The sequence below is a fragment of the Lacerta agilis genome, chromosome 1, assembly GCF_009819535.1.
Source record: "Lacerta agilis isolate rLacAgi1 chromosome 1, rLacAgi1.pri, whole genome shotgun sequence".
Classification (NCBI taxonomy): Eukaryota; Metazoa; Chordata; class Lepidosauria; order Squamata; family Lacertidae; genus Lacerta; species Lacerta agilis.
The window spans coordinates 9,791,554-9,807,286 of NC_046312.1; the positions used below are offsets into that span (position 1 = coordinate 9,791,554).

At 44.7% G+C, this 15,733-nt stretch overlaps 1 protein-coding gene across 1 annotated transcript in view; it reads left to right on the plus strand.

Moving 5' to 3' along the window:
- SYNE2 (spectrin repeat containing nuclear envelope protein 2) overlaps positions 1 to 15,733 on the plus strand; it is a 208,396-nt gene that overhangs the window by 5,254 nt on the left and 187,409 nt on the right. The window contains exons 2-6 of the mRNA XM_033172755.1: positions 8,316 to 8,377; positions 10,360 to 10,455; positions 11,208 to 11,285; positions 12,355 to 12,447; positions 13,564 to 13,745. Coding sequence (XP_033028646.1) covers positions 8,316 to 8,377; positions 10,360 to 10,455; positions 11,208 to 11,285; positions 12,355 to 12,447; positions 13,564 to 13,745 — 511 coding nt within the window. The remainder of the gene's footprint in view (positions 1 to 8,315; positions 8,378 to 10,359; positions 10,456 to 11,207; positions 11,286 to 12,354; positions 12,448 to 13,563; positions 13,746 to 15,733) is intronic.

Below are 15,733 nucleotides of genomic sequence, written 5' to 3' on the forward strand. Positions count from 1 at the left end.
TGGATGACTTTCGGGTCCCTTCCGACTCTACGATTCTAGAGCCTTCTGAGGCTGCATGCCATCGGTGGGCGGGGCCGGCAGCAAAAGTGGGTGGAGCAAAGCAGACATGACACTTTCCCTTGCATAGCAGGACCTGGGTCTCTCAGCCTTGCTTCTCAGGCTAGATGGAACAAAAACATACCCAGAAAGCTGCCTTACGTTGAACCGGACTGTTGGCTTGTCCAGATTCCTAATGCCTGTGCCGGGTGTGGTCACCCGTTGGCCATGCAGATGTTGCTGAACTACAACTCCCATCCCCCTTCGCCATTGCCCAGGCTTGGGCTGATGGGAATTGTAGTTCAGCAGCTGGAGGGCCAACGGTTCCCCACTCCTGGTCTGCGCTGAGTGGCAGGGGCTCTCTAGGGTCCCAGGTAAGAATCTTTCCCCACCTGCCAGCTGGATAATCTCTCTTCCCAGGGTAGTATGGGAATTTTAGCTCTACGGGTGCAGACGGGGCCTTCGAATCCAAGCCATTGTGCGCAGCCTTTTGCTGTCCTGCAAGAGTTCTCCAGGGGAGTGAGTGGCTGAGGGATTGTAGGGACTGATCAAACCGTCCATCAAACACCTTCCTTCCTCTTGTTCCTATGGCTACTAAGCCTTGGAGTGCCAGAGGAGGGGGCAGCAGGTGTGAGCTTTGGTTGAGCAAGCCTGTGCAGGATTTAGTCTCCACGCGCTCTGATCCAATTTGCACACTATTGCCAGTGCGTAATTCCCCCTTCTTAACCTATTTAATTCTCATGATCGGGTGCCAATTCTGACAGGCATTTAGAGAAGTTAGCTATCGAAGCAGGCACTTGAACAGACGGTGGCTCGTAGCCTCCACCCCAGAGAGGGAACGAGAACGCACAGCAGAAAAGAAACGTGTGTTTGCAAAAGTTGAAATCAAATCATTGTTTTCGAAGGTGGGTGCCCCTAGGTGAAAAAGCTGAATAATTTTATTTTATTTTATTTTTTGAGGTTACATCACACTGTTGATCTTGCGCTGTTGTCAGATTGGCCCAGCTACAGAAATAACAAGATCACAAAACATTACTTCCATTCCGTCAGTTCTTAGAGGGCATAATTGCAAATCTTTGTGTGGCAGATAAGGATGGATGTTGTTCTGTGGCCTTCGTCTCTCGCCTTCTTAGCGGGGAAGGGTTATGCAGTGCTAGAAGCCCACATGATACAGGAAAAAAATCCCAAATTCAGTCAGCTCTGTCCCCACTTTAAATGTTGCCAAGCAGCAGTGATGGCTTCAGGAACTTCCAGAATGTCAGTATTTTGCCGGAGGGATTCCTATGCATATCAGAACTGTAGGTTGGTGCAGTTAAGTGGAAATTAAGCCACTCTGGTGCCCTAACACACCATTATTATTATTATTTTTAAAAAGGTGGACTTGTTATTTGGAAAGTGATGCGCTGATGCATTGAAACGCGTGAGACGAACTAATGAATAATGGGAATACCCTGTAAACACCCTGCAGTCCAAAAAAAAAGGATGAATATTCAGTGCCGTATAACTGCCCCAAAACCAAATCAGAATAAACGCTAAATAAAAGCTTGACATTGTGCAGCTACAGCATAAGCTGGGACAGGCATAGGCAACCTTCGGCTCTCCAGATGTTTTGGCCTACAACTCCCATGATCCCTAGCTAACAGGACCAGTGGTCAGGGATGATGGGAATTGTAGTCCGAAACATCTGGAGAGCCGAAGGTTGCTGACCTCTGAGCTGGGATAACGCAGTACAGCCATATCTCATGTTACGTTTGCTTCATGTTACGTTTTTTCAGGTTGCGTCCTGCGGTGACCCGGAAGCACCGCAAAGGGCTACTTCCGGGTTTCGCCGCTCGCGCAGGCACAGTAGCGCTAAATCGCGCATGCGCACAAGCACCAAAGTGTGCCGCGCACCTGCGCAGATACGGCACTTCAGGTTGCGGGCTTTTCATGTTGCGAACGGGCCTCCGGAACGGATCCTGTTCGCAACCAGAGGTACTGCTGTATGTTTCGGGCAGAATTCAAAGTGTTGGTGTTGACCTTTAAAGCCCTGAAGCTCCTCGGCCCTGTATACCTAGGAAGGAGCGTCTCCAGCTCCATCGTCCAGCTCGGACACTGAGGCCCAGCTCTGAGAGAAATAGAACAACGCCATCTTTCCTTAATTTCGCTTTTTAAATGGACAGGTGCACAGCCTGATCTGTTGTGCCTTGCCTCTGGTCCTGAGCTGGAGCAAAGGGAGAGCTGCATGAAGCTGCGATGGAATGTATTTGTTTTAGGTCGGTTACATCGTGAAAACAACTAGGGCAAGATAAATCCAAGGTCATTTCCAGCCTTATTAAAATCTCCTGACACAAAGGGTCCATTCATCTGTCCTTTAGTCATAAAAAAGTCCTTTTTAATGAATCACGTGACGGGAGGATCTGAGCTTTTGTAGAAAACTATTAAGCCCTGGAGTAGTTGCAGAATGGAAAGAGTAATATAACCGTGCTGAAAATGAATTGTGGTGTGGGAGCAGCTGCAGTGATTATTTAAATGGCATCAAATGCCCTAGATAGATAAAAATTGATTGCTGGATGGTACCAATTCTCCCTGCCTGCTGAGTCAGCTGTTTGAACTGACGAGCAATTTCGGTGATTGACTTAGGCTGCAATCCTTTGCATGCTTACTTAGGAGGAGGAAGTCTCCTTACACTTGCTAGGGCTTCTTTCTGAGTATTCATACCTAGGATTGTACTGTTAGTTGTACTGATTATTGTATAACCATGCTCCTTGCTTTCTACCCAGTAGGACTACAAGGTAAAACCAGAAACACACACACACACACACACACACACAGAGAGAGAGAGAGAAATACATTATAATTTATAACTTACTAAGATCAAGGAGAGAGCAGGGAAGAAAACCCAGAATAATCAACAGTGTATCTGAAGAAGTGTGCATGCACACAAAAGCTCATACCAAGAACAAACTTAGTTGGTCTCTAAGGTGCTACTGGAAGGAATTTTTTTATTTTTTATTTTGTATTGCCTGTTAAGTTACAGGTAGGTAGCTATGTTGGTCTGCCATTGTTATCGTTCAGTCGTGTCCGACTCTTCGTGATCCCATGGACCAGAGCACGCCAGGCACGCCTGTCTTTCACTGCCTCCCGCAGTTTGGTCAGACTCATGTTGGTAGCCTCAAGAACACCGTCCAACCATCTCGTCTTCTGTTGTCCCCTTCTCCTTGTGCCCTCAATCTTTCCCAGCATCAGGGTCTTTTCCAGGGAGTCTTCTCATGAGGTGGCCAAAGTATTGGAGCCTCAGCTTCAGGATCAGTCCTTCCAGTGAGCACTCAGGGCTGATTTCCTTCATAATGGATAGGTTTGATCTTCTTGCAGTCCACGGGACTCTGGTCCCATGGTTTGCCATAGTCGAAACAAAATAAAAAAGTTCCTTCCAGTAACACCTTAGAGACCAACTAAGTTTGTTATTGGTGTGCATGCACACGAAAACTCATACCAATAACAAACTTAGTTGGTCTCTAAGGTGCTACTGGAAGGAATTTTTAAATTTTGTTTTGATTGCCTGTTAAGTAAAGGTAAAAGGTAAAGGACCCCTGGACGGTTAAGTCCAGTCAAAGGCGACTATGGGGTTGCGGCACTCATCTCACTTTCAGTCCGAGGGAGCCAGCGTTTGTCCACAGACAGCTTTCCGGGTCATGTGGCCAGCATGACTAAACCACTTCTGGTGCAACGGAAGACCGTGATGGAAACCAGAGCGCATGGAAACACCGTTTACCTTCCCACCACAGCGGTACCTATTTATCTACTTGCACTTTCAAACTGCTAGGTTGGCAGGAGCTGGGACAGAGCAATGGGAGCTCACCCCGTTGGGTGGATTCCAACCACCGACCTTCTGATTGGCAAGCCCAAGAGAGTCAGTGGTTTAGACCACAGCGCCACCCGCATCCCTGCAACTTGGGTCACATCCACACCACACGTTTGAAGTGCATTGCATCACCAAAATAATACTGGGAACTGTAGTTTAGCCTTCACAGACCTGCAATTTCCCACACTCTTAACAAACTAAGAGTTCCCAGGATCCTTTGCTGTGGAGGAAATGTTCTTTAAATATGCATCAAGGTGGATATGCAGCCATGCTCTCTGCCTCTTCCCAGAAGTGAGGCTGCCTTCCAAATACCTCCACAGCATTATAACCAAGATGGTGCCTTCTCTGTTGCAGTCGGTGCCCTCTGACACAGACATCCATGTGTGGGGAGGGTAAGGGGTCGGCCCCAGCCCAGTGAACCATAATTCCCAGATGCCCAGCTTTTCGTTTTTGTTTAGGAACCTGTTTCTAGCATTTGCAGAACCTGGGATATAAAGCAAAATGTACAGGCACTTTCAGTGCTTGAGATTAGTCAAGACCATCGGAGTCTTGAGGGTTCTGCAGGAATGTTCCCAGGAGGATGGCTAAGTAAAACACTGAAAGTGCCTATACATTTTACCTTGTATCCTAGGTTCTACAAATCCATATTTTTTTGTCCACAATTTTGTCTAATGCACACATGTTTGCAAGCATTTTTTCTTAATGTAACACATTTTTGTATGCTATTTTTATGGATACAGTGGTACCTCGGTTTTCGAATGTCTCCGTTGACGAACATTTCGATTTTCAAAGTTGAACCCGAAACGCGGCTTCCATTTTGAGTTTTCCATTTTGAGGCTTCTGTACTGAGTTTTCGGTTTTCGAATATTTCGGAACTCGAACGGTCTTCCGGAACGGATTATGTTCAAAAACCAAGGTGCTGCCATATATTCATTTTAAAGCAGAATTTCCCCTAGCGTCCATTTGTATAAATGCTGACAGGTTGGAAAACTGAAGCACAAAATTCAGAGAAGTGCAAATTTTGAAGGGTGGCTGTTTCCCCACTTTTAATATTGTTTCAGAAACTGGAAATTTGATAAATTCTGCTTTAAATGTGTACTGAATTGTATTTCTTCTCATCCCTAGTACTGAGTTTATTTTTCCTTAACAGCCCCCCTCCCCCCCTTTTACCTGGGTGGTTAATCCAAGTTTGAGGTCTGGCAGAGTAGCATTCAATTACTAATGCATCCCTTCAGGGCAAGGATTTCCACTTTTGCAACAGGACCCCCCCCTCCTCTGCATATCTGCTCCAGAGGGTTGTGGGGAACCCCTAGAACAGGTTTAGGGGGGCACAGGGGAGGAGAAGAGGGGTTAACATTCCATTGCTCATCCTGAAATCTTTGTGCTGATAAGGTGAGATACAACCCATTCTATTCTTTACTATCTTCTCTCGGAAGAGAATGCCAAGGAACAATTTGTTATCTGCAATCACATCCTGTATAACATTTTCCCTGGAAAGGAGGAGACTGTGGATATGATCTCAGTGGCAATGGCAATGGAGGGGCTGCTTAACCCTTTCTCCTCCAGACATTTCCCACCTCACCTTCTCAGTCCCAGCTGATTTTCCACCCGCAGGGTATATGGGCGTACCGGGGGGGGGGGGGTAGGGGGCAACTGCCCCCCCCCAGAAGCTAAAATAAAATAAAATGGTTATATGGTTATTGGCAGCCTAAAAGAAAAAAAAAACTCTCCTAAAAAAGCTCAACTACTGGTCTTTCTCCCTCTCCCAAAATCTCAATAACAATTGAGCTCTTGGCCGACACTGTGTGTGTGTGTGTGTGTGTGTGTGTGTTGCGCCGGCTGATCGTTGCAAGGGAGCTTTGGAAACTGAGTTCCCTTGCATGGTGAGTAGTTCCTTTGCAAGGGCTGAGGATCCTGGGAAACAGTTTTTCAGCCATTTGGGGCTTTCTGTTTGAGGGGGAAAGTTTTTCTGTTTTTTGAAGCTGTTTTTGTTTGCTGTTTACATAATGTGGTCAGTAATCTAAAAACGAACTGAACCCCTAAAAAACGGGGCATTCCTCATCCCCAAAAAAGATCAACAACTTTGAGCTGAACCCCGAAAAACGGGGGCAGATCACTGCTGAAAGTAGATCACAGCCTCTTGGGAGTTGGCCACCCCTGGTATAAGACATGTAACTAGAATAAAAATTTTAAAAAATTCCAAGCAAATAATTGTAATAACTACCGTAATAAAGCACTGCTATAATTATATATAATTTTCCTAAAATTTTGGTTTCATTTGCCTTTCTGTGCTGAAATGTCACAACCTGAACGACCATGGCTTGCCCCCCCCCAGTTTTGATCCTGGGTACTCCCCTGCACAGGGAGATATAGAGGTAATACTGTTACCTGTATCTTTTACCCAAGTGGGTGGAAAGGCAGGTGAGGGTGTTTTTCGTTTTTTTGCCATTTGGGACTGAAAAGCCCACTTTGCAGCAGGCCGCCTAATGCCAGAAACCAAACATGAACTTCCAGCTTCCATTGTCGAGAATTGCTTTGCTAATAATTTAATCCTTTGCTTTGAACTGGGAACAAGATAATCCTTTGCAGTTCTTTGCATAACAAATGTTGACGACATGCAAATGAAATGCAAACCTCCATAGCTGCCTCAAGACTTCCTGGAGGTTTAAAAAATAAATAAATGAGGCTCTGACAACAGTCTAGCTAGCAAAGCGATTAAGAAGGGCTTTCCATTTCTGTGTGTAAAATACTTTAAGCACTATTGATTATCAGGAGCAGACACTTGTAGCCAGACTCTGTAAACATGTTTTGTCTGAGGTAAGCCCTGCTGAGATCAGTTGGATTTATTTCCTTTCAAGTATGTTTCGGATTACAGCTTGTGTTGTACGTGGTGGAAACCCAAGTTGGTTGAATCTGGGTCCCATTGATTTGAAAGGGAATTCCGTTTAGCTAACTGAATCTGGATCTAACCTGCGTACATGGCACAAAATCGTTGTCTTGTCTCGGTAATGGACAGGATGAGAGCCAACAAACTGAGGCTCAATCCAGATAAGACTTGAGGCACTGTTAGTGGGTGGTTCCCTAGATCCTGAAGGAGCGGGATCGTAGCTTTGGGGGTACTGTGGGATCAGGGCCGTCTTAAGCCTATCTGACGCCGTGGTGCAGGGATCTCTCCGGCGCCCCCACGCCCCCCCATCTTTTGGCAAACAGCGCCCGCTCAGGACCCCTCAGGTTCCTTCCCGCCGCCCCGCGCCCTACTCCAGTCCTGCGCAGCGGCAGGCTGGAGAAGCGCTCAGAGGAGCGGCGGCCGCCAGGGATTGTGCCCCGCTCGGGACCCCTTGGGTTCCTTCCCACCGCCCCGGGAGGGAGTGCTGATCACTGCGCGCCCGATCGCCTCCTCCTGCCTTCAGCCTTCTCCCTGGTGGCGGGCAAGCGGGGGATGAGGGGCGTGGTGCTGGAGCAGCGCGGGGCTCTGCGCGCCCTTCCAGTGCTCCCGGGATGGGAGGCGAGGGCGGCCAGCTCGTAGCTCGCCCAGGAGTGGAATGGGCAGCGGTGGCGGCACTGCTGGCGCGCGAGCGCCCGGCCGCCAGCCTGCCCGTGGGGGCGGGGAGGGGGGCGCCCGGTATGCCGGCCAGCTCGCGGGGGCGCCCCTGGGGGGGCCGGCGCCCTGGTGCACCGTGCCACTAGCCCCTATGGATGTGACGGCCCTGTGCGGGATCCTCATCCTGATGCTTGTGGCTCAGGTGGCCTCGGTGGCGAGGAGTGCCTTCCATCAGCTTCAGTTGGTGGCCCAGCTACACCCTATCTGGACAGGGATAGCTTAACTTCTGTCTATACCAGGGCTGGATTTAGGTATGATGAGGCCCTAAGCTACTGAAGGTAATGGGGCCCTTTATATGTCCAGCTGTCCTTTGTCAACAACAAATTGTCGCTGTTTTTGTGTTGAATATATGCTATATTATTATTATTATTATTATTTTATTTGTACCCCACCCATCTGGCTGGGTCTCCCCAGCCACTCTGGGCGGCTTCCAACAAAATATTAAAATACAGTAATCCATCAAACATTAAAAGCTTCCCTAAACAGGGCTGCCTTCAGATGTCTTCATATGGTAATTTATGGACCTAATAGGTATCTAAAGCCACCTGCACATAACAAAATATGTATTTTATCAAAGTAATTGATGTAGAAATGAGGGGCTTTTTCAGTAACAGCTTAGGGGGGAAAATATTACAGTTGTTCCACAATTTGTGAAGTGTGTGTGAGGAGCAGGTATCAGATCAGCACAAGGCGCAGAGAAGGAGGAGGTGAATATTTTCCTGCAACACCTGCCTGTCACAAGCTCCCCAGATCTGCTGTAAATATTTATTTAAAAGTATGTTTATCTTCTCTGTTCATGGGTGATTCTTCAATTTTATTTTATTTTTAACATAGTGGAGCAGGAGAACACGCAAAAGAGGACCTTCACGAGTTGGATCAACTCGCAGTTGGAAAAGGTAAGGGAATGACCAGGGCCGGATTTAGGTTTGATGTGGCCCTCAGCTACTGAAGGTAATGGGGCCCTTTATATGTCCAGCTGTCTTTGGTCAACAACAAATAGTCGCTGTTTTTAGTGTTGAATATATGCTGTGTGGTAATTTATGGACCTAATAGGTACCTAAAGACATTTGCACACAACAAAATACGTATTTTATCAAAGTAATTGTTGAACCGAAATGCAATTAAGAACTATATCAATAGTGAAATAATTATTAAGGTCTAACTTAAATTGATTTTTTTATTCATAACAAACTTAATAATGCAAACACATTGGCATTTGGCAATAACAAAAGTTCCTTTAGAGACACAATTTACAAAGACTCATAATCTAGTCTCTAGGAACTTGCTATAACATGAAATAATAATAGCAAACCAGTGATATTTTAGGGAGCAGGCTAGCAGGTGGGGCCCATTACTTACATCATAGGAGCCTACACAACACAAAACACTGTTGCTGTTATGTAGGTTTTATTTCATTTGTTTTTTATCTTAGATTTTGGAAATGTACATCCAGTTTTTTTTCCCTTTAAAAATTTTTTGGGGGGCCCCCCAAGAGAGTGGTGCCCTAAACTATAGCTTGTTTAGCTTATACGTAAATCCGGTCCTGGGAATGACTTAGGTAGGGCATCACTCTGTACAACCACCTGAAATTAGCCGAAGTGCATCGGATCAGTTTCGAATAGCTGAATTTCACCAGGGTAATTCACCAAGAAAGGGACAAGAAGTTGGAGAAAAGTATGAAAAGGCTAGCAGAATTTCAGCAGACGGGCACATGGGAAAAGAATTCAGGACAAACGTGTTGCTGAAATTTGCTTAGGGTCTTTGGGGTATCCGAGATCAAATAGGTTTTCCGTGACCTAGCTCTCATTGAGGGGGTAAAGTTTTTGACTGCTCTTATTATTGCAGTGTTAGGTTTCTATGTCATACTAGTTGCTGTGGTTCTTTTTAATGGTTTTTTAAAATGATTGTATTGATTTAGTTTGCGGCACCTCCCCGTTTTCAATTACTCTATTTTCACCCCCTCGTTTTCAATTACCGTACCCTCTTTTGGCCCCTCCCATTTTCAATTACCCTCCTTTTTGGCACCCCCATTTTCATTTACCCTATTTTTGGCACCCCCATTTTCAGTTACCCTATTTTTGGCACCCCCATTTTCAATTACCCTCTTTTTGGCCCCCCCCATTTTCAATTACCCTCTTTTTTGCCCCCCCATTTTCAATTACCCTCTTTTTGGCCCCCCCCCATTTTCAATTACCCTCTTTTTTGGCACCCCCATTTTCATTTACCCTATTTTTGGCACCCCCATTTTCAGTTGCCCTATTTTTTGCCCCCCTTTTCAGTTACCCTCTTTTCGTCCCCCCCTTTTCAATTACCCTCTTTCCAGCCCCCCTTTTCAATTACCCTCTTTGTGGCACCCCCCTTTTCAGTTACCCTCTTTGAGGCACCCCCCCCGTTTTCAATTACCCTATTTTTGGCCCCCCCTTTTCAATTACCAGTTTGTGATATTGCAAATGGCCGACGGAGCTCTGCCAGGGGGAAGCTGTATTAGCTGCAGTGCCAGGCATGACATCAAATTGTGGAGCCAAGGTCTAGCTTTTGTACCTGCAGTACCAGTATAGCTGTCGCTAGAGGGCGCTGTTTTTCTGGTGATGTCTAATGCGTGTGCCAATTTTTTTGGCCTTTATTCTATATTTTAGGCATGACGGGTGTGGGTTTTTTTAAAAAAAATATGATGCCAGATCCTTCCTTGATGGTCATGTTACGCTTTGTACTAATTTGATGTGCTTTGGTCCAGCGGTTACGGAGAACTTTGGTGTCCGCCGTGCACACAATGGGAACATTTATAAATATATAGATACTGTGTTACTATGTCCCCCTTGAATGTATGGCTATAAATATTAGAATAAGAAAGGATGCTTAATGATAAATATTTTTGCAGCATTCACCACCTTCCTTTGTCTCGGACTTGTATACGGACATCAGGGAGGGACATGTGCTTTTGGATCTGTTGGAGGTCCTCTCAGGACAACAAATGGTAAGGTAGCCCCATTGCATGTGATTCTTTTTGTCTAAAGTCAATTAAAAAAACCCTGAACTTATTTATTGCCCATCAGTCCTCATGCTTGAATTTCTTTTCCTGTAACGTGGCAAATTGCAGCTGGGCCCGGTGTGAGTTTGACATGCAGATAGAAACTCAGCTTTGTCGTACCAAATTAAGGACCTTGAGGTTCTGAACTTTCTTTCAATAAAACACCCCAAGTTTCTAGCTCTTAAGAATGCTCGGAGAAGCTTGGAAATGTCTTGACACTTTCCTCCCTTTCCCACACTATATTCTGTCAACTCCTTCCTTGCCCACTCTCAAAAAATTGTTGAGATTTCTAAACCGCAAAAGCAGAATATATTCTGCGAAATTAATATAAGAACATGAGAAGAGCTATTCGAACTCAGCAATTTGTAATCTGGAGCCTGGTTTTTTTGTTTGCATCATCTCTTTCTCTCTTTTTAATAGAATTTATTAGAATTTTCAAAGAAATAAATATAAACTAAATACACATAAACAATACAACTACACAACAACTACAAATACAATACAAAAAATACCATACAAAAATACATCTAATTAAACCAAAACACAAAACAAAAATTTCAATAAAATATTCTAAACTTATTCAAATCTTATTTGGTGGACTTCCTCACACCCTCTCTTCTGCGTTCATTTCAAATATACTGTAGTAACTTTGTAACATCTTTAAAAGCTTCTTTACATCTCTTTCTCTCTCTCTCCAGTCACGTGAGAAAGGATCTAACACTTTCCAGTGCAGAAGCAACATTGAAAATGCGTTGACGTTCCTAAAGAACAGATCGGTCAGTATTACTCCAGCCACAAAGAGGGTTTTGAGTTTGCTCAAGTGTTGTAAAGAAGATGAGAACAGCACATTCAAAACAAAGCTGTGCAGTGACATTCTTCAGAACAGAATTGGATGTGCTGTTATGCTTTATATTTATTTCCAAATATACCCACAACGTAACTGGTATATTTGTTAGTTGAATTTACCTAACTATTGGTTTGACAGTGATGTGTAAGTTATAGTTATTTCCAGCAGGAAATTCCACTAAAGTGTTTGTTATAGATCTCAACTACAGTCAATGCAAGGGTCTGGTCTTGAGGATGCTGTAATGCACACTTTTATAGATAGGAATGAACAAAATCTAGGTTCGCTATGAGCTCTCTGCAGCTTACATACCCCTTTTACATTATCAACCAAATGTGTGCATGATTTTTTGTTTTATTTTTTTGGTAACTTACTTTGCTGGATTGCAGCTTGGCAAGCTGGGGGTTGCAAACTGGGTATTGACCTATTTAACTTTGGAACTCCTTGTCTATTGACATCCGGCAGGTGCCTTCACTGTACTCTGTTCAGCGACTGCTTAAAACATTTTTGTCCAGGAAAACATTGTCTATCCAGACACTGTAGAAATTACATGTGTTTTATTTATTTGTTTTTTAGCTACCATTGATTTTAATCATTCTGTTTATTTTTAAATACCTGTTTTTAACTGTTTTTTTATCCATAGTTTTAAAGTTTTATATTTTTTGTAAACTGCTTAGAGGCTTAAACAACAACAACAACAGCAGCAGCAGCAGCAGCAACAACAACAACAACAAAGCACTATAGAGGTTTTGTTAAATAAAGGGAGAAACAACTTGTTGTGCATGGCTTAGAGGTGGATTTGGATTGTGATGTTTTCATAGGAGTCCGATATATACCATATTGTTTCTTCCTTCTTTTTGAACTCCATTGTTGGGTTGTGATTAAACACACACACACACACACACACAGCATTGCAGTTTTAAACATCCCACAAGAGCTGTTTTAAAACAGTGCTTCATTTCCCTTTTCTTTGTTCTATAAGAAATTCCTTATTTTCCCAGATCAAGCTGATCAACATCCATGTTGCTGATATCATTGAAGGGAAACCGTCCATTGTGCTCGGCTTGATTTGGACAATCATATTGCATTTTCACGTGAGTAGCTGATCAGGATTGGAAGAAAGATTTCCCAAGTTAGTTTTTGCCGAAATTGGCTCAGGGGATGGGGAGAAGAAGACACACACACCCCGGAACGGTGTGTCAGGGGAGGAGAGCGGTGATCATGCCATCTGAAAAGCTATGCCTAGGTGTTTGAGGTGAAATGGCCCTTAGGAGAGGACTGTACCATCTCAGTTTTCAGTTTTCATTCATTTTAAAGTTGCCTTGACATGCAGATCAAATCCCACATGACCAACGTACCATGCCCTATTTGAATAACCATTCTAACACTTTTAACAGGCCTTTGGTTCCTCCCCTCAAAGAATCCTGGGAACTGTAGTTTGTTAAGGGTTCTGGGAGTTATTAGGTAAGACCACTATTCCCCACACGGAACTACAATTCCCAGAGTTCCATGGGAAGAAGGATTGATTGTTAAACCACAAGTGGAGGTGATTCTTCAGGTACACGGGCCCAAGTCATTTAAGCAAAGATGGATTTAGGGGAGAGCGACCAGTTTGGTTGCATTGGGTGTGCAACATAGGGGCCACCAGAACTTTTATGTAGAATGGAAGGTGAGAGGCAGGGGTGTGTGTGTGCCAGATTTTGGTGGCCACACAAGGCGCTGCTGAAATTCAAGACCCCAAGGTCTGTCACTGATTTAGGACTTTGCACCCTAGTTTTTGGGATGTGGGCGGCACTGTAGTCTAAACCACAGAGCCTAGGGCTTGCTGATCAGAAGGTTGGTGTTCGAATCCTCACGACGGAGTGAGCTCCCGTTGCTTGGTCCCAGCTCTTGCCAACCTAGCAGTTCGAAAGCATGCCAAAAAGTGCAAGTAGAGCTAAATAGGTACCACTCTGGTGGGAAGGTAAACGGCATTTCCGTGCGCTGCTCTGGTTTCGCCAGAAGTGGCTTAGTCACACTGGCCACATGACCCAGAAGCTGTCTGCAGACAAACGCCGGCTCCCTCAGCCTATAGAGCGAGATGAGCGCCACAACCACAGAGTCGTCCGCGATTGGACTTAACGGTCAGGGGTCCCTTTACCTTTTACCCTAGCTCTTACCAATGACTGTGGAATAAATCTGTTCCCCCCCCCCCCATTCTTCATTGGTAGATTGAAGAGCTGGCCCGGACTCTTGCTTGTGGCTACAGTCATCCTTCCCCGGACAGTACGAGTGCCGTGGACTCATCGCCGACAGCAAGCCCACCGGCAAAACGAAATGCAAAAGCGAAGGAACGGTGGAAGATGTCTGCAAAGAAGGCTCTTCTGTTGTGGGCCAAGGAGCAATGTGCAACGTATGTAGGGTCGCTTGTATCAGTCCGTCTGCAAACCGTGTTGGGTTTTTTTTGCATGCGTTTACCTGCAAGCCCATTCCATCCTGTTTTCTGCACCAATCTGAGATGCATAGGAACACAGAAAGCTGCCTTGCCTTGCATCAGACCATTGATCCACAGCAGCCCTCCAGAGTTTAAGACAGGTTTCCAGCCCTACCTGAAGATTCATTTCATTTTCCTTTATTACACTTACTAGTTGCTTGCCTCCAAAAGGTCTCCAAGTGGCTTACAGCAAAAGGAAGGAAGGAAGGAAGGTAGGAAGGAAGACAATACATATACCATAGGGGGGAAATGCTTTCAAAATATGTTAGGGAGAGAGGGGTGTTATTTTATTTTTATTACATATTTTACGTTTTTATATTGTGATTTTATGTTGAGAGCTGTCCTGAGATTTGTGGGTATAGGGTATACAAAATTTTAATAATAATAATAATAATAATAATATACATTAATATTTCATATAGCATAACATCCATGAAAGAAACCATAATCAAATGATAAGCAAAACAATACTGAGGCCCGCTTATTAACAAAAAAACCATTTAAATATTTAAATAAACATATTAATATATGAAAGAAGTATTATAGTATGTTGAATTCATGAGCAGGATTTGAACCATGAGCAACAGAAGGAATCAAGAGTTTATTGTATGGTGATTATGATATAAGACGGAGATGATAGGGTACAGCATGAGGAAGAAATTAAAAACACCATGGAAAATGGGGGTGGGGGAGTAAAAAAAAAAACCAAAGAAAAAATTATTATGTTTTGGAATGTATCCATTTGCAATGGATTCAAACTACAAGAAAGAAGATTCCACCTAAACATTAGGAAGAACTTCCTGACAGTGAGAGCTGTTCGACAGTGGAATTTGCTGCCAAGGAGTGTGGTGGAGTCTCCTTCTTTGGAGGTCTTTAAGCGGAGGCTTGACAGCCATCTGTCAGGAATGCTTTGATGGTGTTTCCTGCTTGGCAGGGGGTTGGACTGGATGGCCCTTTGTGGTCTCTTCCAACTCTATGATTCTATGATTCTACGTGCAATTTTTGAGATGTACGGTATTTGTTTTTTAAAACTATTATATTTTGTTAAACAAAAATAAACAAAAGCCTCAACTTCCCGTAGTCCAAAAAACCATTCACCTAAAACCCACAGTTTCCCCCCTTTAACCCCACCACCCCACCCAGTTCAGTGCTGGGGGTTGGCAGTGTCCTCCAGGGATTGTCCGTAATCTTCTCCCTTCAGGAGGGGAACAGTTGCAGAGCAAAGCAGACAGATGGTAACAAAAGTTTTACCTGCTTTGCAGATGACTCAGCTACTCCTCTTCTCCTGCTGCTGCTTGCTGGTGGAGGCGCAGATGTTGTGGGTGCATGCAAATGAGCTGCTCGGCCGCTAGGTTATGGCACTTGCTTTAAAAACAATATTGAGATTCTAGTCCTCATCGTTGATATAAATAGGGCGTGCAAAGCTGCCTACTACTGAGTCAGACCAGTGGTCCATCTACCTCAGTATTGTCTACACCGACTGGCAGCTTCTCTCCAGAATTTCGGCAGTCTGTTTCGGCCCTTCTTGGAGACGCCATGATTCGAAACTGGGACCTTTTGCAGACAAGGCGTGTGCCGTGCCGCTGAGCTACATACAGCCCTTCCCCAAAGAGAGCGGCCTGATCTTGTAGGCCGGTCAGTGGGGCCAAAGATCTTTCCTTAGCCTAGCCAAAGAACTTTTAAGTTGATTTGGTCAACAGTGGTGGAGTTGAATAACAGGACAAAGAACAAAGAGAAAGTCTGACAGGTTGAGTGGTTTCCACTCCTCAAGTGAGTTTGGGCCAATGCCGGCCGCTCTGCCAACAAACCCTGACATTCTGAACAAGTGAGATCGCCGATTTCACCCCGCGCTGCCTTAGCCTTTGTCCTCCTTCCTGCATATCTACAATACTCAACTCGTTTTTATG